We start from the raw sequence: 25815 nt of genomic DNA on the forward strand, positions 1-25815 counted from the left end.
GTAGGAGTAAACAATGCGTTCGTGGTGCAAGTGCAGTAGCGTGCCAAGATATTTCACCCCTCACGTTGTGGGGAAATAAGCCTGCATTCGCAGGGCCGATGTTATGCAGTGAACACACTGTTATGTCAGAACACCACAGCAAACTCAGTAGGACTTGTAGCCGAGAGCGCGATCACCACCTTTCTAAACGCTGGCCCGCATGCCTATCCTTCGCAATGGTGGCGGGAACCCATGCAGGGTTGTCAGCATTATGCAAAAGGTCTATTAAAAGCGTGCAGTGAACTTCCAACAGCACTACGCCCCACGCACTGTGAAATAGGTGAAGATGCTTATCGCAATAGGGTTGACGGTGATAGCTGTGAACACGATGTGCGATGACTCGGGAAGAGATTTGCTGGCACTGCAATAGAAAACTGAGGGCATGTTGGCATTTTCACACGAGACAGGCGGTCCAGTGAGTTTTGTGGGGAAGTTGCTGTTCTTGATCGTGCGTGGGTGCCTCGCGCCTTTTCTTGTTGACATGGGATCTAGTGGCTGAAAAACATGATACGATCGCAGTTTGGCGATGTACTGAATGTTGTGCCGAAAGATAGCATTTCCAGGAACGTTTGAGCCAGTAAAAAAAGAAGCATAACTGTAGTGGGTCATTTTTTTTTGTTGTTCTCGATCAGGAACGTTGGCGCCGGGAAATCGTACACAATGGTATCGTATCAATGAGGTTCTACTGTACTATATTTATTCTCATGGCAAGTCAAGTTTTGGTATACCTTACCAGTCCTCTTAAGTGCTCTATCCACTGGTACTACCTAAGTTGTTCATAGTGTTGATGTCGTTTTTTTTAATGGTGTTTACAGGTGGAAGATCACCCTAAAGGTAACCATATGGTGGATTTGATGCAGGACCAGTCATCTTGGCTTCTGCCAAACAATGAATACACTGGGAAGAACGAGCTTTTCAAGCTGACAAGAACGTTCAGTGAAATGAAGACTTCGGACCTCAAAAATGAAGAAACCAACTGGCTACTTCTACCAAAGGATTTTGTAACTTGCAAAAATGATTTGGTCATGAGCAAGACATCGGATGTCAACTCCGAGTGGCTATGTGCTAGTAAAGTCAGCCCTATGTTGACAAGCTGGTCATACACGACGAAAATAAGAGATATGTTTAAACCTTACTTTGACCATAGAAATGACAGCATCTGGATAGCAAATGCACCATAATTTTTATACACAATAGATTACAAGGAAAAAAATAAAGTTTTATGCTTATTTATTTGTTGTTACTATATATCCACACAGGTTGTGAATGCCTCTCTTGTATTTGCAGAATTTGCCACAAGATTCATGAAACATTTGGCTGCTTCTTAAATTGCTTGTACTAGGGGAAGATTTCATGCAACGTGACTTTGCATTTTCAAGAAGTGCCTTCACATTTTTGAGACACTTGGGAAGTCTGTTGTAGCCAGATGAAGTTGCACAGATGTGACCTCGCAGTACTTAGCAGCAGCAAAAAAAAAGGGGTGCCTATGTATGCACATTTCTTGCCCAAAGCTACTCGTGAGAAAAATATATGGCACATGTACTTACTAATTTCCAGCCCCAGCCCCACACCCAAACAGTGCAAGGCCTTGCTGTCGAGCTCAGACCAGCAACAGCTGGTGTGGCAAGCCTAGAAGGCAAAAGCTACAGGAGCCCTACACTGAAGGCCCCTCCTCACTAAAGCAGGAAGGCACCAGCTTGTTCACAAAATTGTTTTTCTCCTTTTGCTTGGGTTGAGCACACCATTGAGCACAGCATGACACTTCCACTGTAGTAGCAAGAACTTTTAGGGCACAGCTCTTAGGCGCCCGTTTCTGGATTGAGCGTTGGCGCCCCTTGGCGTAATCGAGCGAAGGATAAAAGAGTGAATGCGGAACGCAGTGGGGGATGAAAGACTGTGATAACGAAGAGAGCGTGAGGAGGAAAGTGGAGTGGCGCATGAGACGTGCTCTACAACGGGGACCAGGCATGCGGCTAGCGCATCCACCAATGCCATATATAAAAACAAAGCACTGGTGTGGGCTTCGGATCTACTGCGCCGCCAGAGAATGCATGCAGCCACACATTCCCGTGTTCATGCTTTCTGAACAATGAGCGACGCAACAGGTGGAAATGCTTCAACTGCCGCTGCTGTTAAACGAGCTGCCCAGAGGACCCTGTTGTTCAGAATAAAATTCTTTGCCACAATATATCGTGAATTCAAAACGCCTACGCTCGTAATTCGCATTAGGGAGTATTGCAATTGTCGGCGAGTTTTTTTCAGAACTGGCTGCTACGAAAATATTGCTGCAAAATTCTGCTACGAAATTAGCTGCGAGAAGGGCCCACAAAAAGTACCTTTAGATAAGGAAGGAGTTCACACAACCTTGCCACAAATAACCTCTATTGTTGGCTGCAACCTTTCTCACTTTGCTTGGTACCAACAAAGGCTATGGCTTGTTGCAATGCAATGTTCCGTGAAAGCATAACTGTGCAAAGAAAAATGTACCAAGGATGGAGGCTTCTGAAAGCTGTGCTGCAAGAATTATTGCAACCTGAGAGCAGCAGTGCCATAATGTGTTCTAACCTTGGCTTGCAAGTGCCATACTGCTGGTATCGTTTGCCAATGATGACCTATACTAGACTTGGAAAACTCCTTAGGCACAAATAAATTACTTATTTCCTGCATAAGTAAGATTTTGTAAATTAATGTTTTCTACTGGGGTAATTCAGCTACTTTCTGTGCTTGTGGTTGCTGCATTATACACATATGCACCCTGCAGAATCTTTTATTGGCTAGTTTGCTTACTATAACCAGATAGCACTTGTGCCACAGCTTAGCCACTTGCTGCCACAAGACCTGCCATGTCACCTCTGTAGTGGGTCGATTCCCAGTCGTAGCAGCTGCGTTTCGTGGGGTTTGAAATGCAAAAACACTCCTGTATTTAGATTTACGTGCACGTTAAAAGCCACCTAATGGTCGAAGTAAATAAGGAACCACAGCACTATTGAGTCTCGTAATGCACTGTGCAGTTGAAGATGCTAAACCCCACATATTTTACATCTACATAAAATGCTGTATGCATACACGCTCGAGCAACTGCTTCCTAGTTAGTGAATTGACAACTGTGGCATCCTGGCATGAATCTGTACTAAAAGATGACCAGCTCACAAAGAAGCGTTCAACAAGAATGTATCACTTGTTAATGATGTTCCGTTAAGTGTGTTACTGTATCTGTCCTCCCAGGTTTTCTTCGTCCTTATTTCCTTGTGCCACAACCATGGATAAAATATCAAACAGTCATCTTAAAGCAAGGATTTGCTGTGGCAAAACAATTTTGCAATTATTTTTATTAAAGGCAACATTCCTGAAGAATTATGGTGGCCAGATTTTTTCTGGTCTTCACTGACAACCAGAGACTCGGTCACATGTTGAGTGCATTAATGAGTATGCTGACCAATTGGTTACATATGTTACGCAAGATTTTTCAAAGGTGAACGTTTCATCACAAGCCACAACGTGAACTATTTTGTCTAAACTACTACAAAACTTTGAAACATGGATGTTTTAAGCTTGGAGTGCGGCATTAACAAATCTAGCGCAATGGACTTATTCACAAGTGATAATGCAGAAAATAATGAAATGTGGGGCGAGAAAAAAATAACGTACCAGAAAAAATTTTCCTGCAGAGTTCAGGTATTGAGTACAAAGTTTCTGGCTAAATGTCTTCGGCTAACACTGCATGACAGGCGGCAGCAAGCGTCATTTGTTGGTTTAGAGCAGAAACACTGGACGAGGAATTTTGGCGCGCAACTCGGTCTTTTGAAAGCAAGGTATCCAGCTGCAGTGGTGTCACGCGTGATGTAGAGCTAACGAAATGTGCACCTATATAACGAGAGTTGTGTATACAAATTGAAAACGAAGCCTTAGGAGGCTTGGGGTGAAGCCCACTTCCAGTTCTCTGCAGGAGGGTTCTCCCCCTATTGCTGCAAAAACTTCTGCAAAATATTTTTTCTTTTTGTTGAATATGCTTATTCTAGACGTGTTTTGCTCATTTAGATAGGTATTTGACTCGTCCTTAAAGGGTTAAAGTTAAAATGAACAACGATGGTTACACCTTGCCTATACTGCAAGAAAGGCACGTAGGCATGAATACTTCCCTTGCTTACCCAGTGAAAACGAGAAACTACTGGTTGCATGCCTGGCCATCAGTAGAACGAGTTCTACCAGACGAGACTGGTGCCTCTTAGTGTTATTGGTAGTACTCTCTGTTCATTACTTACCGGCAGATGGCAACTAGAAATGCCCTTGTCTGGCCTTGGTCAAATATGAGTTTTTATCTTTGAAGTAAAGCCTGAAGGTGAAAGTATTAGGTTATCAATACCTTCCTTGCTATAGCAGGTTCTTCCTAAATTTAAGAAAATTCTCTGCATGAAAAATCACTGTCGCTCACTGGTGCTTCTGTGCAGAAGTTTTCACCTGGACTCTCGGTGGCCTCAATGTGCTAAGTATAGCTGAATGGCATCACAAGACATTTAACAGCCACCATTTAAATCTATGCACAGCTCCATGATAAAAGTTGAAAAAAAAAATTCTACAAAAGCAGTTCTTTATTGTAAAAGCATTCACTTGTTCCATTTTTCCATTTGGGCTCAGCAACCAGTCATCCCACTGAGTAATCATACTATTGCTGAAATTGGGAACACAAGTGCACAGCTGACAGCTGCCTTACTTCAACTGTCATGAAAATGCATGACAGGACAGTGCATATCAAAATGACATTTGCCTGAGTAGCACCTGGAGTAACTGGAAAAATGGGGTAAAAGAAATGGGGAAAAAAAAAAAATGTGGGCCAGGCTGCTGGCTTAAACCACATGAATGCTTTCTCTATCTGGTAGAGTGCAGCCAGAATTTTTGATGACTTCCACAGACACAGTGATGCCACAACGAATGCAGGTTTCGATAGGTTTCCCCAGGAGGTACATGGCCAGAAAACCTGCAGTGCAAATTATAAATTTCTAAGAACACTCCTTTTATGAACACTTTAATAACTTTTTAAATCGGGGTTCGTAGCACTTTTCCTGGAAAAAAATTCAAGGATTCTTCAAAAACCCTAAAAAGCATTTTTAAGGACAAAAGCCTGTCAACATCAAGCTTTTCTAATGCACACACTTTTTCAATCACATGGCATATTTTTGAAATAAATGAGTGGTGTCTTTCACGAAGAAGCTGCACTTAAAAAACTAAATGGGTGAAAGGCTTGCCAAGCGAACCACCATTATTAACTGGACCGAGTTGGTGGTTCATTAAAAACCAAAAGGCAGGCTTCAGCAATAGGCAACATGATGACCAGCCCCATTACATGTGCTGCAGTTCTAACCGAAGAGCACCAAATATAAAGTTATATAGATGAAAGGACATTCATGTAATGGAGTAACATCTGGAAAGAGATCACGCTTGCACCTGTGCAGAAGTGATATTTGTTTGTTTTTTCAAGTAGAAAGTGTAGCCTGTTGAAAGAAAAGACTAGTTGTCTGAACAAAATGCTTTTAACATTGTTTAACCAGGAACAAAATGAAGTATGTCACCACCTTGGAAAAAAAAAATCTTAAATTTAAAATTATTTCATGTGCCTTCTAAAGGGCAGTTTTTAAGGCCCTTCAATTGTGCTAAACAATAAAAAAGATGAAAATTAATTTTTTTTAATTGATAAGAAGCAATTTGGTACCAATGTCAAATAAGCAAGTTGTGCAGCAAATTAAGATGTTTTCCAACTGATTAGTGCAAACTGCATTACAGCAAACAAACTGCCATTCTAAATGGCAATGTTTCAAATGAAGCATTGCAAGTTCATACATTAAAGTCATAGAGAGCTTTAGCCATGATAGTATTTCCATATCAGCCACACAAGGATGTCATCAACGAGAAGGGGAAGGAAATGACGGGCCCGATTTTTGTTGGTCACAACTATATGAAACCAAGGAAAAAGTATGGGAAATTATTTGTTTTAATCCAAATGTTGAAACGATACAGTAAAAGGAAATGGTGCCAAAACCACAATTTGGTTATGAGGCACACCGTAGTGGGGGAGGCTCCGGATTACTTTTGACCTCCAGGGTATCTTCAATGTGCCCCAAATGCAGGGGACACTGGTGTTGCATTTCGCCCCCATCGAAATGCGGCCGCCGTGGCCGGGATTTGTTCCTACAACCTCGTGATTATAGCAGCACAAGACCATGGCCGCTAAGCCACCACGCTGGGTGTTATGTTACCTAGTGCCACTGGCTAGGCAGAGATGCACTGGCAGTTGTGCAAATTGTACAGACCAGACATGAGTGATGGTTTGGTCAGGCAATGGTGCAGGTGGTTCACAGCAGAATGATGCAATGTGCACGATGAAGGCTATATTGGCCATATCTGACTTGTTATGGCAGAAAAACATATGCGGCAAGCAATTGAAAAAACATTTACGCTTCACAATTTTGGAACTTTCCTTTCAGAATCCAGGTATCAACCGCATTCTTGCCACGCGATAGCTACAGTCACTATTTCTGGCACAGCAATGTTTCGTCAGTGATACTGCAGTCCAGGCAGAGGTGACATCCTCATTTCAGTCACTGGCAGCAGGTTAGCATAACTTAGTGCCATGCTATGACAAATTCCTAAAAAGCAATTGTTCAAATCTGCAAATACTGCCTATGCTTTGCAAGGGTGGAAGAACAGGCATGTTGGTAATGTCGCATCTTTGGTTAGCAGGGCAACGACTGCTGCAGGAAGTGAGAGAAGGGACAGGAAAGAGCACTGACTTGCAAAAGAGGCAGACACCTGGCAGCAATCACATCTCAAGTGAACACACTCACCATGATGATCGCTTCATGGTGAGCAGGTCTGGAGAACTCGAGTTTTTCAAAAATCAGTCGCACATTTTTTGCATTTTCCATTGACATCAGGCACTTTTATTACTCGTTGCCTCGTGAAACCAGGCTCGTAGCAGTCTCCGAATGCATTGACAAGCATGGCAGCATAGCCTTTCAAAACACCTCTGGCATCACCATTGGGGGGTTTCTAGAGCTTCTTAAAGCTTATTTGATTTGAACTCAATGCTCGCAACTTGGAACTGAAAAACATACCTTGAATGGACGGTGTGCATAGCACCCGTGCTCAGCGACATCTTGCTTGCCACTCACAATGACCTACTTTCTGAATGCCTTCCATCCGCCATTGTCACAAAAGTTATCAGATTTGTAGACAGTATTTTTAGATTTTGACGCCGACACTGTCGATACCAACTGGCAAGCTGTTCTAGCCCTGTTGCAAATTTGTCTTAGTTTTAATCAATGAGCTGCCAGCTGCTGATTCAATTCAGTTTTTAGATCTCAAGCTTTTTTTTTAGCAATAATGATCTGTGCTGGGCATATGAACCCAGAGCTACCCAGAGCTAACAGGCCTCCCCTACCATTGAACTTGGCTCATTCAAAGCTCATCAAGTGGCGTTAACCTGCGCTTCAAAAGGTTCCAAAAGCAGGCCCAAAGTCTTCAGTATTCAGGGTAACCTCCTAGTCTGCTGACGTGAGCAGCGGAAACCATGTCTTTAACTGCATCTTGCCATCTCCACATTCACTGCTGTGAGCATTACTGCAGACCGATCTTCGAAGGCCATCATCAGTCGCCACAAAAGCAAACAAACATGCACCTCAATCACACAAAACTGTCATTGTCTGATAAAGAATTGCAATATCTAGGTACATAATCTGTCCGTTGTAATGCTGGAAGTGAAGATCCGTACACGTGTCACCCTCCTGTCTCTTCTGTTGAGCCATGGCATGGTATATAAGCCTGGTCCGTGTGTGCAATAAAATTGTAACTGAGCGCTCTTTCCTGTCCCTTCTCTCACTTCCTATGTCGGTCATCGCGCTACTAACCGAAGATGCCTATGCTTCACTCTATCTGCCATGTGTGTCTCTAATGTAGCTTTTTCTTACGATGTTCATGCCTCACTTAAAAATTAATCCTAGCTTGCTTTATGGATGGCCTTCATGCATAATGGAAGATATGGAAGGAAATTTCATGTGTCAATTAACAATAAGAGCTCGCACTATGAAGAAGTAATGTTCACACGGCAAGAAATGAAATCTGTCACTATTAATACGTATAACCTATGAAAACAAGCCAGTTAGTGGGCTCCGAGCTGGAACGTACCTCCAACAAAGGAATCTCCAGCACCATTGGTGTCAACAATCACATCTGGCTCAAGCTTGGGAACGGGAAAGTTCTGAGTGGTGTGACCTGAACAAACAAAGGTAGACACATTTGTGGCATTACAAGAGCTGTCAAGTTTTCAGTGCACCAGTCAATGGAAAAGGAATTCTATTTTCCAGAGAAGAAATTGGTGCCGATGTTTAGCACCATTAAAGGGCAACTCCAGCGATTTTTTGACCATGTCAAGCTAATAAAATATTTAGGTTCCCGAGATCCTCCTGTGACGCACCTGATAGGAGAATTGTTCCGCAAATTCAAAAATAATTTTAAATAAGCAAAAAAGCGCAAAAACAAAACTGAAGCCTGAGCAAGCAGCCGAGCGAACCTCTGCTTGTGACGTCACGAGTGTACCCCCGGCGGTGAAGGCGCGCAACGCATGCCGGTCTCGCCCGCGGGGCGAACGAAACCAGCGAAGAGCAGACGCTCGGCTTATTCGTGACCGCGCCGGACCTTCGGGTGACATTGTAAGCTGCACCACCTATTCGGATCTGTCGAACAGTGACCAGTTATGATTCAGACGAATTCAATAGCCACGAATTGCCGTCCGCCACCACTAGAGCCAGCGCCCATGCGCAACATAACTCGCTGCAACATGAAGACCAAGGGTAGCCCTAACCACTGATATACATGCTGCTTGCTATTTTAGGTGTTTTACCCCTCTCAGGGAACCGCTTTGCATGCTCACTGTAAGATGTGGAGCACGACTTTCCGCATTTGTATCCCGCAAGAATGCCGCTGACAGTCCAAAGCACCGACCGGTGCATTTGTTTACATTGACAGGTACAGCGACCACTCGTCGTTCGCTTGAGATAGCTGCTCATCGGTGACATCAATTAATGTCGGAACATATCAAAACATGCAGATTTTGTGCATGTAAGCACCGTTACATCACTCTGGGTCGCGCTAATATGTGTGACCACACACCTTCGGAAACAGGGAGCGGGAGACCGTAGTACGGAAGCATTGCAGTGCAGCCTGCTTATCATTCTTCGTATTCTTTTCATGCACACAATTAGTGTTCCGTAAAGTAGACATAGATTAGGACATTGCGCGTACGATCGTTCATTTAGAGAATGCATAGTTTTCTTGCGGAAACGCCGATGTCATGAAGTATGACATCGTTGGCAGCTGAACGAGACTGTGGTTCACGCATGCTGTATCAAAGGGGCCTCCGCTTGCTGCCCATTTGGGATATGAGGCAAACAGTGCACCTCGTAAGCTAAATAATGAGTCAGCATAACAATAGGTAATAATACACCCATGGATGTGCGTAGTCACATTTCATTTAGGGAAGCGCCGGCGAGTGCGACTGGCCACATTCGAGAACGGCAACGTATACGGATGTTGATTGCGCATCGTGTTGTCGCTTCTAGCTTTTTGCATGTGCAGTGTACGAAATGAGGAATGGTTTATTTCAAATCCGTATGGTCAAAACTGAACTACAGACGCAGGTTTCCTCATCCTAATAGCTTAATTAGCTTCATATCGGTCGGTCTGGTCCGCCAGCAGCAGACGCACGAACTCGGCCACTGTGATAGGCTTAACCTCGGCTGAACGCGATCGGCATCGGCTCAAACTGTGTTAGCGGATGGCGAGGGCTGAAGTTCGTGCAGCCAACAACGCAACACCGCTTGCCACCCCGCATCACTAGCCCGTCCACAGGGAATGAAACTTCTCGCGACAGCAACATCTCACGCCAAGCACTAGCTCACGATCGTCGACTCCTGCACTATCTGCACGCTCTCGTCGCTGTCGTCTGCATGATCCCGGCATGCTCTGCGCGGAATATTCCCGACGTCATACACAATGTAGCCTGTAACTGAGGAGGAGGTAAGGTAGGGTGCTCGAGGCAATAGATTAAATTCATTTGTAAAAAATCTGTGCAACTAACTCTCAAGCCTGCTTTTTTTTTTAGGACATGACGGAGGTATTCAGAGGAACAGACCCAGCGAATTTTCATTGACATCTGTTGACATCGAAAAATCGCCAGAGTTGCCCTTTAACATGCTACACCAAAAGCTATAGAGTATCTTGAAGTTATGGTTTCAAACCTTTAAAAAGACCCTAATGAGAAACACTAGAACAGCTTGGACTAATAGGGAATTTTGTCAAAACTCTATTGACATTAATTTCGTGGTAATAGGTTCATTATTAAAGGACAAAGTCAGTTCCATTTTTTGGATTTCGTGCCGAAATGCCAGCACGTCACTGTGACGTCGCAAATTTCAATTTTTTTTTTTGTAATTTTATTTAGGCCAATGTGGCTCTTTTTAGATATCGTACCATAAAATGGTAATTTACTAATACATACATGTACTTGAATAATTTTTCTCTTTTATGTCCGTGTAACTTACACCTATAAGTACAGGAGCTGTTTGCAACAGCTGCTTTGCTGTAATAAGATAATGCATACCTTGAGCTACAATGACATCATCAGCACCTTGGGTTATGACTACCATTCTGTCAAACTCTTTGTTCTCCTTAGGAAACTTGCTTATCAGTTTGGCAATCTCAGTAATATCTTTGGTCTGGAAAAAAAAAGCAAGCAATGCAATCACAAATTTCCCTATTTCACATGCAAAAATGAAGCCAGTACATTTGTTTTAGAGATGAAAGCTCACCTTCATATTGTGAACTTCAGCAAACTCTCTTGCTTCCTAGAGAGTAATGGACAAAAAGCTTTCAGCATATGCACATGCAGCATATTTATTCACAAACACTGCATTCAGGGGACGGGCTCTTGAGCACAGCAATGACAAACCACAACTCGAGCTCGAAGTGGCAACTTTATTGAACATATTTCTAACTTACTTTTGATATGCTGTTGCTAGGCATAAACACACACAGTTTGCACTTATCACCACACTATTAATCTCGGTGAAAATGTGTTCCATGCAGTTAACTCAATATTTTTATTGCGAGATGAACAATTTTCCCGACGCTTATGATAGTTCAGTTCATATAAATATGCAGAAATAAATAAGCGACAAAAACGCACTAAAACCAAAACTGTACTGGGCAGCAGGAGCCGTGCCGGGAACAGGAGTGTTAGTAGTAACATCTTGGGACAAAATGTTAAATACAACGAATTATAAACATTCTTGTGGCACATGACTCTTATTGGCAAAAAAACCTGTATAGATTTAAAGACATCTTTGCAAAATTACGTAGCAACACTGCCGCTCCCATGCCAACATCTCGAATGGCAAGTAGAGTGGTCAATAGAAATCATCCATTGGAAAGCCAACTGGGAGTGTGCACGTTAATCTTTATAGCTAATTTGTGGAAAAACAACGCTACTCTCAGTCATGCCATTTGGCACACATAACCAGGAAAATCTACAATACAAATTTAATTCAGATCCACACTAAAAAAAATTGGTAGCATTAAACTTTAACCAGTTGCCTCATAGTATGAAGACAGTCATGATCATATAATGATTGCTGTGCAGTGCTGAATGAACGCACCTGCCCCCAGATGCCAGAAATATGTTACTCACACAGCTGTTGCTTTACATTTCTATTACGGCATCCAGTCTAATTAATCTAAGAAGAGTGCAATGCGTAGCATCCCTGGCAAAGCATTATGGCAGTGACAAGTTTTAGTAGTATATGCTAGATGCCTTCCAGAATAAATATTGCTCCCATTTGTTATTTCAGAAATCAAAATCTTACCGTCTCATTTCCAAAGATAATATCAACATATGGGAAAGCAGCCATCATGTTGTCCTTGAATAGACGGCATAAGAATGGTGCACTGAGGTTCATGCAAAAAACTTTCTTCTTGCTGGAAGCATGTTTGGCCACAGTCAATATACTATCCAGGCTGACATTCAAAAAGAAGCCCTGCAAGTGAAATTGTTGAGACCAATTTGAGCTTGAGCAAGAAGAGCAACGAAAAACAAACAAGCACTGTGAAAGCTTTTGCTACTTGCCGATATATAATAATGAGTGGCTTCTTCCATCAGTGCCTTATTTTCAGGCTTCAGGAGATGATCCACTGAATAAAGCTGCGCTGCAGCCAAATTGGCACACAATGAACTGCAGAGAAGAAAAAAAAAATGTTAATTTCTTCCAAAAAGTCACATTTATTATTTGACGAGAGCAAAAAACAATACAGAGGAGGAGGGAGTAGAAAAAGGAATTCAACATGTATGCAATAATCTGCACCTACCCGTCTTCATGCAACAATAACAATACGCTTTCCACTGAACAGAATTTTTTTTCTGAATTGCAGGAATGTTGGGGTAAAGCACATTTCTGTGAAACACAATGACAGCGATTTGGTGTGGCAATTACCATCATATGTGAAATATGTGGACTGTGACAAAATGTTTGGCGAAACATTTCCGACTTGCTTAAATGCCCCACTGTTTCATTCTTACCAGCGTAAGTAATGTGCCAAAAGTGGCAGTTGCAGCCTCACATTCAAATAAAAGCTATGGCGGTCTTGTCATGAAATTTGATTAAAATATTAGATTGCCACATCAGTTAAGAAACGTTATTGAAACAATTTCTGGTTTTAACAATACTTTGCAGTATGTGCCACCTTCATACCCTCACCACCCACTCACAAACACATATCTGTTGCACAAGAAATATGTCGGTGTTACCCATCCAATTGTGATGCCAAAAATATAGATCCGATTCTGATGAGCAAGTAGCTTTGCAATGAGCTAATGATTCCAATTCTGCGCGAGTTATAAGCCTGCAAGTCTGAGCGAGTCCATAATTCCACAAATCTACGAGTATTAGTGAATCCATGATTCTGCAGGTCTGAGAAAGACTAAGCAAGTAGAAGTCCTCGAGCTTGAATATGTCCTGCTCAGTCAGATTTTTTATAAGTCAGCATCGGTATGATCTTGGCGAGGCTGAGCATGAGTGAGCCTGGTTAAGCGATTTTGACGAGCTTGAGTTCTATTCATTTTGCCAACTTATGGCTTGAATGTATCAGAATGCGTTTCCGGAAAAACTGTTACAAATGGCATAAAGCGTCTGGCAAACAATTTCTGAGGCTGAAATTATTGCACACACATTCATAAGTGCACTTTGCAATTTGGTGTGTAAGGTCATGCATTCCAGTGTAGCCATCAGCGTATGTGCAATGACACATAATGCAGTAGACCCTTTTCCTAATTTACAAGTGCAATTCTCTGTACTGAAGACTTGCCCAACTAATGGTGACACTGGTCATGGTTCACAAGAAAGTGCAAGTGCTAGCTGCACATGCCCCGGCTTGTCTCTTGCGCATAATTTAATCACGAGAGCCATGTCCACATTTCCCATGCCATAAGATAAGCAAACTAGGCTCATACGCAGTGACTGCAAAAATGACTATGCTGCCATAGGTGGAGAGCAAAATGACGATGTCGTCAGCTAGCGACTTCCGGTTCGCGGGTTAGCGCTTCTGTTACTTTGTTCAGCCTTGTCAGCAGTTTCTACAGTGCGATTTCCCGCTGTTCGCGAAGAAAACACACTTCAGCAACGCGATTATGGTTGGCTGCTTGGCATTAGGGTGCGCGAACTCTTCCGTGAAAGGGAAAAAGAAGTGTTTCGTTTTCCATGGAATGAAGCGCACAAACGTAAATGGCCAGTTGCCGTCAAACGAGCGACCATGAACGGCGAGCTGTGGGTACCGAATGTAGGAGCCAGAATATGTGAAGATCATTTCGCCACAGGCAGGTGTTTTGGCGAATAACTTCGTCTACTAACGTTCTAGTACAAATACCCCCTTTTTAACAATCAGTTAAATACACACAGGTGCACCCAGCAAGGATCCTCAGCACATATTCATTATGTGCCGTCTTCATTCCGGTACAATGAAAAGGCAACTGAGGCTACACGAAAGAGAGAGGCGAGGTAACGTCAAAATAATTCGTGCACTTTTGAGATACTTAAATGAGTGCTTTCTCTCTGCAGTTACACACGACATGCGTCTCTTGACAAAAAACTGGTGACTGCGAAGGCACAGCAGCCGACGACATGGCGCGCGCTGGGCACCGCTGCAGACAAAACAGCGGACGAAGCGATCGACTGTACTGTTTGTTATGGGAAGCGTTACCAACAGCCACTTATTAGGTTGACTTACCACTTATTAAAAACTACTTCTAAGTTAACGAACGTTTATATCCGCTCGACAAACGTTTGCGCTTGATAAACGTTACGACTATTTGACGCAACACGTTAGGGCATGAAATACCTGCCACATAAAAATACGTACACGAGTCTAGCGACAAGCGACGCGATGGAGCATGGCCGTCGCGTTTACTCGTCGCCTACAAGTCGTACCGCATGCGAGCGACGAGACGAGCGACGACTTTGAGCGACAGTCTCCCCGGTGTTGCCGGTATGAAGGCAGCAAATACTCGCCGAAACTGGCGTTACGCGTGCTTTATTAATTTAAGTTGATGTGTTTTAGTGTAAAGAGTAGCATTAATATTTCTAAAGGTCTTGCACTACGTTATTATCCTTACACGTATCAAAATCTAGTCGTTTGCTCATTCCGTGCGACAATCGGTAGTACTTGACTGATGTATATCCAGTTCCGATTTCGCTCTATTGGCTAGTCGCTCATAGCACTTCCGAGCGACGAATTCTAGATTTCCAGAACCGAGCGATCGAAGCGACAAGAACAAGCGATCTGTTCACGCGACGACCCGTTTCGTTGCTCGAAGCCGTCGCTCGTCGCCGTCGCGCACAAAATCGCTCTCATGCGGTTTGGGCTTAAGGGCGCCAACATAAGTACGAAGGAGCGATAGCTCACACCTACGTTTTGGAACTGTCCAGCGGTGGTTATATCAAGGTTTTTCACCAAACTTCCGCAGTATATAAAAGACAAAGCGCGATAAGCATGGGCGTGAAGTGACAGCGGCATAGACGGCGTCGTGGTCTCGAACCGGAAGTTGTAGTAGAACACGGCGTACCCCACAATCCCTTGCGACAACAGATTTTGCTATCCACCTATTAGCTTGGCAAACTACCTCAAAGGAAGCTTGTTTACAATTAGGAAAAAGGTCCATTATCAAGTTTTGCAAGCCACTGAGCTAGGAATACATTTAAAACTCACTTGGCATGCTGAACACTTCCAACACTACTTCAAACACTAATATGTGGTTGTTTAAACCCTTATAAAAGATTTCTCTCTCATAGCTTAATTTCTACAATGAAATTTAATATTAGCTGGGGCGCATGTCCACACAGGTAGTCATGGGGCTCAGTGACATGCTACACTCAAGACTGCCAAAAATAAGTGGCACCCTTAGATGAACACACAAAAATTCAAGGATGCATTCTCAAGGTTTTTCCAGGTGTACAAGCTCATTGCAATCCTGGGATCTTCCAGTTTCCTGAGCATTATTTTAGGTGGAATGCACTGTACCATGTTGGTAGGACAATACGAAAATCATTCAGTGAAAAACCCACCGGCTCTTTCCATGATCAGTCAGCAGAACAGCACATGTGCCTGTAGGCTCCTTGTCAGAGTACTGATACCTGACGTTGACACCAGCTTCTCTGGCTTTTTGCTCAAGAATGCCACCAAATTTGTCCCTACCAATGCAGCCCATGAATGTGGCAACTTCTGGAATCTGTACGACCCACTTTTAAAGAAGAAAAACAGTTGCAGAGAAAAAAGAAATTAAAATTATGTTTTTATGAAACAGTAATAGCACTGTTTAATTGTAATGCCTGTACATAATGCAAATTGCTGCTACATGTAGTAGCATGAAGGACCATTGCATCACTCATGGGAAATTAACTTGTGTACATTGTAGCCCAATTTATTGTGTGCCCATTGCCATATATAGAACACTTCATTCGGCAGCAATTATGCAGCTCATGGCTGACGACATGCAGTAGCAGTTATTTAAAATCCTATGTCAAAAATAAGGCTGCAATATATATATATATATATTATATGGCTTTCTCTGCAATGGCACATTCCATTTCACAATGGAGCAATACACTCCAGGCACATGAACTGCTGTTAGCACGGATGCTTCCAACATGGCAGACAGGATGTAATTGGGGTCATCAACTGGGGGAAATGAAGCCCAGCAAAAGACTGAACTCACAGATAAGTGCTTGCAAGATGGGCAATAACATCTCAGATAGTGAGGGGAAAAAAAATGAGAAGGTCGATCACTACCCCAGAAGACGTACAATACACACCTGAAAGACACGCAGAGTATTTTGTGTGGCACCTCCAGCTGTGTAGCTACAGTCAAATTTTTCCACAAGTTCCGTGTACCTGCAGCACAAATATATTCACTCATTCGGCCTGTTTAATGCAGCAAGGGCTATGCGAATTTTCTCAAACACAGAAGGATCTGTAATGACTGAAAAATGCTTACAGTGAAGCGTGGCTCTCGTCAGCAAGAATAGCATTGTTAGTTTTCAGTGAATATCTGCAGGGATACAAAGCACACAAAACTGGTTAAGAGTACAAGCCATTATGCAGGTACTAAGCAACATTTCAACACCAATGACAGGCACAAACTGAGAAGTGTGTTAGGCTTTTTCACAACTATTTCAGAAGCGACATGTCGGTTACATTTAAAAAGCGTAATCCCCCCCCCCCCCCGAAAAAAAAAAAAAAAAACAATGACTAATGCTCCTAGTAAACAATCGCGCCGCGAACGCTTCAGTTTCAAGTCGTTTTTTGCGCATCAACATAACAGTACCGCATTTAAATTCATGTCCTTGCATTAGATGTTTCCAATTCAGCCTCACATAAGTGTTGACAAAAGTCAACCCCTGTACGAGCCAAATAACCCGATCCTCTTTTTAACAGTGGAGGCTGTGACGGTACCTTTTTTTTTTTTATCTGTTCGCGCTTAAACAATCATATTTGGCACAAGTACTACGGGTATATGACAAGCCGTTTGTGACTGAAAAATTGTCACAGTATCACGGTTGCTGCCAGCCGCCCTTTGCCTACAGTGGAGAGCAAATTATCAGAGCGGAAAGACATGTCTCACGAAAAAAAAAAAAAAAAAAAAAAAACCAGCAACTCACTTCTGTAAGAAATCGACATCCACAGAAGCAGATATGTCAAGAAGTGGATTTCCCATGCCGAAGAGCATTCCTTTCCTGTCGAGACAAAACATTCGAATTCATAATAAAATTGCCTGTGTTGCCGCTGCACATCGACATAATAAAAGGCTCAGAGTGACAAAGTGCAATATGCACAAGGACGTCACTCGATCATTTACTTACCTTTATTTCTTTCTTAACTTTATGCTTAGGCATCTTTCCACTGATACCTCCACGACGAGTTCGGTATTAAGGGCGTAGATAAGACAACGGTACTTCTTCAAAACGTTCTCGTGCTAAAATTACGCCTCTGAACGCCACTAAAGACTGCATTTACGTCGGTGAAGCGCTTCAGACTCGGCATTTAAACTAGAAAAATCTGCGCGCTGCGACCAAACGCCACGCACAGAGCAAACTTCGCGCGTCAAGATGGACAACACACGTGAACCGGAACATCACATAAAATGAAACGGAATGAAACGCAATGATTACCTCAGTTTGGAACTCATCTTGAACACAGGAAGGCTACACCAGAACTGGGTGACCGAGATCTAACTTCGGAACAGCGACGTATACAACACACTGCTGTGTTACACCTAAATCGTTACAACCTGCAGCTCACCCTGGCTCGCCAGCTACTAATCTACGCCTAGTGGGCCTATTAGTAGTAGCGGTAGTCGCGCTCCTAGCGTCACCGGCGGCACTACAGCGAGAGAGGAGCCAATGCAGGGCAGCCTTTCTTGGCCTGTCTCGCTCTTGCAGATAGAACCTGCAGGGATTGGACAGACCAGAGCCCAAGCGCTGAAAATTGCATAGCGTTACTGGTGCGATTGCTCTCGTATTCTTTTTTTTTTTCTAGTTCTCAGTATTTTGCTTGATTGTTAAATTTTTGTTTTTAATAGTTATTTTCTGTCGCGTTTTTATGCGCGGCGCGGATTTTGAATCAGAGCGGCATTCTTAATTTTATTTGAGCCAATTTTACATGCCATCTGCTCTGTCGATGTTAATGCATACGTCGAGCATCAACAGAAGACCGATGATTTGGTTAACTGAGTGTCGCACATTTCGCACGTTCATTTAACGAACTGACTGAATCCCTCCTCTATGTCCTCCTGGCTTCGGTGTTAGGACGGCGGATTCTCGTTCCTTGTAGTTTGCCGTCCGGCGTTACTAAATGGTAGGGCACCGAGGTTGATGTACCTAGGCCTCAGGAGACCGGCCTACCGGGCGGGAACAATTAACGACGTTGCGGTGCAAAACTTGGACAACTTATTTACAATATGAGTGAATATGAGATGAGAGAGATATGAGTGCATGACATACATCTTGTGGTGGGAACTTCTGGTATCCGCAAAGGTTTTGGGTATCTCGGTAATTGTTCTGTTAATATTGCAGCACCGTTCCTACTTCCTATTTCACTACACTTACTTATCCGGTGCGGCGTTACATTTATTTACAGTGCGAATTTATTTATTACAGTGCGGATTTATTCCCGGTGCGAATTAAGGGTGACGGCAGAGAAGAAAAAAGCCGATCACCGAACACCTCGCACCACTCCTTCTTCCTCTTCTTCTACGCTCCTCCGGTGCGGCGTTACAATATGTATAGTATATCTTATTTATAGACAGTTTTTTAGCAGAGCGCCGCTCCGCTCAGATTTCACGCTCTGAGATACTGCAGGGAACTACGTAGATTTCGCATTTGATAAACGCGTCTTGCCGAGACGCAAGCGACGCGCTATCAACTCGGCTGCAAAACGACGAAGAGGCCAAGTATAGACACGCTGTCACGCTCCGCTCAGTCGGCTTTCTGGCGGAGCGAGGGCTGCGGTCCTCGTTGCGCTGCCGGTATGAGCGTCGTGCGCAAGCGCAATAGCGTTCCCGCTAAGCGGTTGTGTGGCATTTGCTAGCATATGGCGGTCTGAGCGGGGCGGACAGCAAGCGCTCAGCTAAAACACTCTTATATCTATACTTATGTCGATAGATACTTATGGCATACATTCACAACCCCCACTGTCAAAAGTGTGTGTGTGTGTGTGAGGGGGGGGGGGGGGGGCAAGTAACGAGAAGCGCACCAATCGCACACGCCGACACCACCCTTCTCATCCAGTTATCTGCTTTCACTGTGCTGGCTCGGCCCCATAGAAACCCTCTCCACTAGAGCGTGCTCCTCGTCTCGTGTCAGCCAATTAGATAAGAACGCCACGCGGCCCTCTTCCGAAGCAGTCACCCGGTGATAGAAATCTGCGACTCAGTTCGGCGGTTCGGTCTCGCGGTAGTCATGGACGTGTCGAAGATGAAGAAAGCGAATAGTAATTGCATTTTCAGCCAATGGTGCAGCGTGCCGCAGTTCTCAAACCATGCCGTAGCGGGCCCTTGATTGCAATCGTCTGCAGGCAGAGCGATTTGACGCTGACCTTGGTGTCTGTAAGGGACTTTATGCCGCAGCATATGATGTGATCGGCGTTGAAAGCAGCTTCGCCTTCATTCACACACCTTTGCGTATCTTTAGCGAGATAAAGCATGGTCTGCAGCGAAACTAGAGAGCCTGACATTGCTTTGCTGCTCGAGATGCACACGCTTGCGAGACTGCCTTATCACCGTCTCGGCAGCCATTTTCACCTACCGTCGCGCCGCCTATAGTCGCTGGAATGACCGAATAGGCTATGCTATCCGCTTTGAAAGCAAAAAAAGTGACCTCCTACAAACAAGGACCGCGTTTGATTGGGCTTTTGAAACAACGCTGCGGGTTACCGCCCGATGCTTGCGTCGGTGGTTACGTAAATTTGACGTCAGGATTTGAATAAAAACAGATTGGAATTGTTCTATGTTATAGGGCCCCAGCTTGCTATATTTAACCTGCGGGCGAGGGGAGAGGTCCGGATAAATTATTATAATCAGCCGCGCTCAACGACTGGTGTGCCTTAAATCGTTGGATTATCAAATGCTGGAACTATTGAATCTCCGCCCAGAGATGGGGCCGCGGCGGCCGCATTTCGATGGCGGCGAAATGCAAAAACGCCTGTGTGCTTGCGTTGTAGTGCACGTTAAAGAACCCCAGGTGGTCAAAATTAATCCGGAGTCCTCCACTATGGCGTGCCTCATAATCAGAACTGGTTTTGGCACATAAAACCTAAGGAAGAAGTCCAGAGATGGTCTAGATAGCGTTGTAGTCTCAGTATCTTATCACCATCAAAAATCTAATCTAACCTATTACAGGTCTAACTGTGGAATTCCATTGTGTAATCATGATTTATCGTAGATATGTTCGTGTGAAAATGACCTTGGTCGAAAGTTGTGGGTTCTTAAAGGCGAGGGACGGCAGAACAGGTGAAGCCCGCGCAATGGCGCCGGCGCCTCCCTCAATCCCCACAACGTGCAGAGCCATTTCAATACACACTGACCTGAATTTTTGCTAAATGCATGTGTCACTTCTGATTTTGTCAATTTCAGTTCAGGCTGTTTCTAAATAAGAGCCACACTATTACTTATTGTTTCCCGCCTGGAGCAAAAATAGCAGATATTTCATATTTTGAAGAAATGAAGGCCACTTTTTGGTGACGTGTACCGAAAATTTTATTTGTGTAGGTTGCTTATGTGCTCTGAAAACAGTTACTGAATACTCGCTTTCCCCCATTTTTATGCGTTATACACGGCATTTTGTTGTTTTCCCCTGGCATCCTGGGTAAACAATGCGGGGCACATGCAGTGTTTATACGTATTTATTCGAAGTATACGAAGCAATGTTCTGAGTGGCGAGCGATGTATGTTTATTCTGTGTAGGTTCATTACAGCCTTTATAGAAAGTTACTCATTGAAGCATTCCAGGGTGTCATATACTGCCGCTAGTCGAAATGTTTCCGAGACTCCTAAAACAACTGCACGAGAAACGGACTTGAAATTCCGTGAAAATAGGGAGTGTTAAGCGCAATGCGTTGCGAAACTCACTTTCCTGCTTTAAATGCAAGTGTGGTAGATAATTAATAAACCCTCGTTTTCCCACGTGTTTTCATGCATCATACGAGATGCATAGTTTGTTTCTCCGGTGTGCTCGGTGAGCTAAACAAAGCATATTGTTTATATCTGGGGGAAATTAGGGGCGTGGTATGGGCAATATGTAGGCAATGTTCCAAATGAGTGGGTGAAATGCGTTTTTTCCAATAGAATACGCAAGTGGTCCATAGCGTTATCGGTGTTTTTTTACGAGTGGTGTAAAACTTAGACTGGCTACGTTGGGATAATTACAACTACAACTGAGGTCAAATTTTGCGAACATAGGGGGAACAATACGCCAAGTTTTGTGCGATTGTAAATGCGTATTGATCAAATACAGCTTAAAAAAAAACTGTAAGCAAGTATTCGGTAGTATCACGCTGCAAGTATTGGATAGGTTTTCCAATGCCCCAAGAGAAGTCTGCGTTTTAGACATTTGATACTTTGAAGGAATAGGCAGCATTCTAAGTGCAATGTGTCGCGAACTTTTAACGTTTCTGGCTTCTTTAGAAGCGTTACGAATAATTATTGAACCATCATTTTGTTTTCTTTTTTACTTTTTTATGCGTGATATATTAGGTTCGCCTAGTGTCCTCACTGAACTAAAGGAGGCAGTTTCTTTATGTTTGGTGACTCTAAGGACCAGGTAATTGGTGATATTATATCGGTGAAGTTCAAAATGCAAGCACTCTATAGTGTTATGAGCGTGTCTATAACGAGCGGGGCAGAATTGAGCCCACTGCCCTAGCAGAACTATTAACCCCACCGAGATCAAATTTAGCGAAAATTGGTGGTCCGCTATGGAAACTCTCTGTGCAAAGTTAAATGTGGTTAGATCAAGCACAGCCTTTGTAAACAACATTCTTATTAAACTGTTCGAACGTGTTATCGATATCGCCCCTTTCAGCTATGCTTCCGAGTGTCCCGACATAGCTGTTGGTTACAACAGCTTTATATTTCGTGGGAAGGGGACGTAGGTCATGGCAAGTGCAGTGCGCCACAAGAAGAAGAAGTTTATGCAGAGGAAAATGCAGAGAGGGCGGCCGGAAAATGGAGTATCTGGCCTACTACTCTACGTTAGGGAAGGGGAAGAAAGAGAGTCTCAATGGGGGGATGATGATGGGAGAAACGAGGTGGCAGAACAGAACGCGTAAGCGATACCATCACAAGCACGAGTCCAGGCCCAAGTTTCTGGTCCAGTTAGAAGCGCTGCAAAAGAATACATGAGCCGTCGTTTTTCACCCCGATTTTCATGCGTCATAAGACGTTCCTAGTTGGTTTCAGCGAGATCCTCGGTAAACTAAACGAGACGCTTTGATTATATTTGACGGAAATAAAGGGGGTGGTATGGGCAATATGTAGGTGAACTTCGAAGACAGGGGACAAATTATGACACTTGCAGTAAATTACGCATGCAAGCGATCCGGAGCTTTATGAATGTGTTTTACGAACAAATCAGTATTTATAACCCACTGCCCTGGGAGGCTGTGAACTCAACCAATATCAAATCTAGCGAAAATTGGGTGGGGAGAGGGGGCAGGGAGGAAACGAGGAAACCATGATAAATGTTCTGGCGAAGTAACATGCTTGTCGATGAATTACGGGCTCTTTAAAATTTCCCAACAAGAATTACATGCCGGCAAGGTTTCAAATCAAACAGTCACATTCGGACAAATTTATAAACTATGCGACAGGGAACTGAAACTGTTATTGTAACTGCTCGAATGAAACAGCTTCGCTGGAAATTGGTTTGTAATCCTCGAAGGTCGCACACATCTGTCTTTTTTTTTCTTTTTTTTTTAATATTGCAAGTCATCTATGCTGATTGTACTTTGTTGTTTATAAACTCGACACTACTATTACCATAACTAGCGGTACATTTGTCATGTAGACTTGCACATCAAGTACAATTCTTTGTTTGATTATTAAAATTGTTTGTAGCAATTATGCATTTTTATGTGCGCTGTACGGCTGCCACCGGGCGGGATCAGGGACCTCCGAGTTTCAGGCACTCATTGCCTTTTGTCCGTGCATCATACAGAGATTTTATACACTTGCAAGAATTAAATGCAAATTTAAATAAGCTTTCGGGTCCCCATGGTTCACCATGTGCGAATGATAAGTAGGTATATGTCCGTTAAATATAAAAATAACGGGCGGACGCATTTACATACTTTTTTCCTTGCTGTAATAGTAATTCGCAATATATATATATATATATATATTGTGAAGATGAAGTAAACTTGGCCTCGGGCGCTCGCAAAGCGGGCGCCAAGAGGAGGACGAGGAACGAGGAGAGAAATACAACAGCTGGCCCAGGAACGGGTGCTGTCTCTATCTCTGCTCCTTTACACAATATATACAGGGTGTTTCAGCGAACACTTTCAAAATTTATTTAAGGTTGTCTGTGGCAGATAGAAAAATTCTAGTTAATGAGCTGGTCTACTCGAAGAGGCGGACATTACTTGTAGAAAAAAAATGAAATGGATAATCGACGAATTAACAAAAATGCACTAATTAAGTTTTTAACTAATTACCTGATGGCCCATATTGCAATTTAAGATTTGTAGCCGTGGAGTTTGCAAGGCGGATCCACTTGGAAATAATTCTCAGGATGACACCAGTTTCGAGATATTAATTTCCGTACTTTGCGGAGAAATGCATTGGCGTTCCAGTTAATTTTGTGCTTCAATGCATAAAGCGACGTTTTGTTAAGGAACTAACTGGAACGCCAATGCATTTCTCCGCAAAGTACGGGAATTAATATCACGAAACTGGTGTCATCCCGAGAATTCGTTCCAAGTGGATCCGCCTTGCGAACTCCACGGCAACAATTTGTAAATTGCAATATAAGCCATCAGGTAATTAGTTAAAACTTCATTAGTGATTATTTGTTAATTATTTGATTCTGCGTTTTAATTTCTTGTGCAAGTAATCTCCGCCTCTTCGAGTAGGCCAGCTCATGAACTAGAATTGTGCTATCTGCCACAGGCAACCTTTAAGAATTTTTGAAAGTGTTCGCTGAGACATCCTTATATATATATATATATATATATATATATATATATATATATATATATATGTGTGTGTGTGTGTGTGTGTGTGTGTGTGTGTGTGTGTGTGTGTGTGTGTGTGTGTGTGTGTGTGTGTGTGTGTGTGTGTGTGTATAATCCGGTTTCTGGCTGTTACGTCAAATTAAATTTGCACTATATATATATTGTAATGAAGAAGAACGCCTGGACTTAAGCAGCAGGATTGCCAACAGCATTGCGTGACGCAGAAGCTCGAGCTTAGAGATTGTGCTCGTTGGAACGCTCGACCCGTCATCGGCCTTTGGTCAAATAAACCTCCTTTATAATTGGTGGAGGTGCTGGGTAACCCCTCAACTCTACCATCCTGGAACTCCGCACTCGGACGCCAACTTCCACCATGCCAGACGCTGAACCACAGACGCTCCCGTCACCGCCCGTCCTCTGCGCTGGAGCTATCCGCCAGCGGGATCCTACCATCTTCAGCGGGACCGACGACAACGACGTTGAAGATTGGCTTGCGTCCTACGAGCGGGTAAGCGCTCATAACAAATGGGACGACTCGACCAAGCTAACCAGCGTCGCTTTCTATCTCGCGGGCGTGGCCCATCTCTGGTTCAGGAACCATGAGGTGGATTTCCGAACGTGGTCTGCGTTCAAAACAGCCTTTACAGAAGTATTTGACCGTCCCGCTGTCCGCAAACTTCGAGCTGAGCAGCGCTTGCGCACACGCGCGCAGGTAACTGGTGAAACATTCACCAGTTACATCGAAGACGTTGTCGATTTGTGCAAACGCGTCAATGCCACCATGTCGGAAGTGGACCGAATTAAGCACATCATGAAAGGCATTGATGATGATGCTTTCCAAATGCTCCTGGCCAATAGCCCGAACAGTGTTGCCGACGTTATTACCCTCTGTCAGAGCTACGTTGAGCTACGCAAGCAGCGAGCTTTGACGAGGCCTTCTCCTTCAACCGATACGTCTATCTGCAGTCTGGCCATTGGTTCCGACCAGGCGTCGCTGCTCGCGCAGATCAAAGCCTTTGTCCGCGAAGAAGTCGCACGACAGTTGTCCCTGGTACCCTTCACCCAGGTGCCTGCCAGTCCATTGCCTTCCACTCTGCGCAACGTCATTCAAGAGGAAGTCGCTGAAGCACTGCCGGTTGCGCCCCAGCAGCCGCTTGTGGCCGCTCCGCTCACTTATGCTGTGGTAGCTGCCAGGCCACGCCACGAGCCGGTACCACATTTTCAGCAGCCGATGCGCCGTCCTCCTCCTCCCGTCTCTTGGGTCAGCGCTCCTGTTGCCAACCCGTGGCGCACGCACGACAATCGGCCTATATGCTTCGCATGTAGATATCCCGGACACGTCGCAAGGTTCTGCCGCCGCGTGCAAACGATCGGCAATGATCTATAGATCATTGCCGATCGTTTGCACGCGGCAGCAGAATACAGGCGCCTGTATACAGGCGCCTCGTTACCCGGTCG

General features: G+C 43.9%; 2 protein-coding genes across 4 annotated transcripts in view; one reads left to right on the top strand and one right to left on the bottom strand.

Moving 5' to 3' along the window:
• LOC119436602 (uncharacterized) overlaps positions 1–1272 on the top strand; it is a 40647-nt gene extending 39375 nt beyond the window's left edge. Inside the window, exon 6 of one of the 2 annotated variants that reach the window (XM_049658952.1) lies at positions 900–1272. In XM_049658952.1, coding sequence (XP_049514909.1) covers positions 900–1220 — 321 coding nt within the window. In that variant the 3' untranslated portion in view covers positions 1221–1272. Of the gene's footprint in view, positions 1–854 lie in introns of both variants that reach the window. The other variant, XM_037703504.2, reaches the window with a different exon arrangement.
• Positions 1273–4610: 3338 nt separating this feature from the next.
• Positions 4611–18010, bottom strand: LOC119436603 (uncharacterized). 2 transcript variants are annotated; one of them, XM_037703505.2, is made up of 11 exons: positions 17802–18010; positions 17292–17366; positions 16628–16681; positions 16446–16524; positions 15699–15874; positions 12212–12317; positions 11952–12122; positions 10899–10934; positions 10691–10805; positions 8218–8304; positions 4611–5014 (listed from the first exon to the last, which is right to left on the bottom strand). In XM_037703505.2, the coding sequence occupies exons 1-11, from the start codon at positions 17816–17818 to the stop codon at positions 4884–4886; spliced, it is 1047 nt and encodes a 348-aa protein (XP_037559433.1). In that variant the 5' UTR covers positions 17819–18010; the 3' UTR covers positions 4611–4883. The 2 variants fall into 2 exon arrangements, with proteins under 2 accessions (XP_037559433.1, XP_049514895.1); XM_049658938.1 differs by lacking the exon at positions 17802–18010 and adding an exon at positions 17493–17742.
• Between the last annotated feature and the right edge of the window lie 7805 nt (positions 18011–25815).

This window comes from Dermacentor silvarum, chromosome 1 (assembly GCF_013339745.2).
Source record: "Dermacentor silvarum isolate Dsil-2018 chromosome 1, BIME_Dsil_1.4, whole genome shotgun sequence".
Taxonomy (NCBI): Eukaryota; Metazoa; Arthropoda; class Arachnida; order Ixodida; family Ixodidae; genus Dermacentor; species Dermacentor silvarum.

What these genes read in the sequence shown, in the direction of transcription:
- LOC119436603 (XM_037703505.2), bottom strand. An exon ending in ATACTCTGCGTGTCTTTCAG is followed by an intron (nt 15,875 to 16,445) that starts GTGTGTATTGTA and finishes CTTCTTTAAAAG; the next exon opens with TGGGTCGTACAGATTCCAGA. An exon ending in ACTGATCATGGAAAGAGCCG is followed by an intron (nt 12,318 to 15,698) that starts GTGGGTTTTTCA and finishes TCTTCTCTGCAG; the next exon opens with TTCATTGTGTGCCAATTTGG.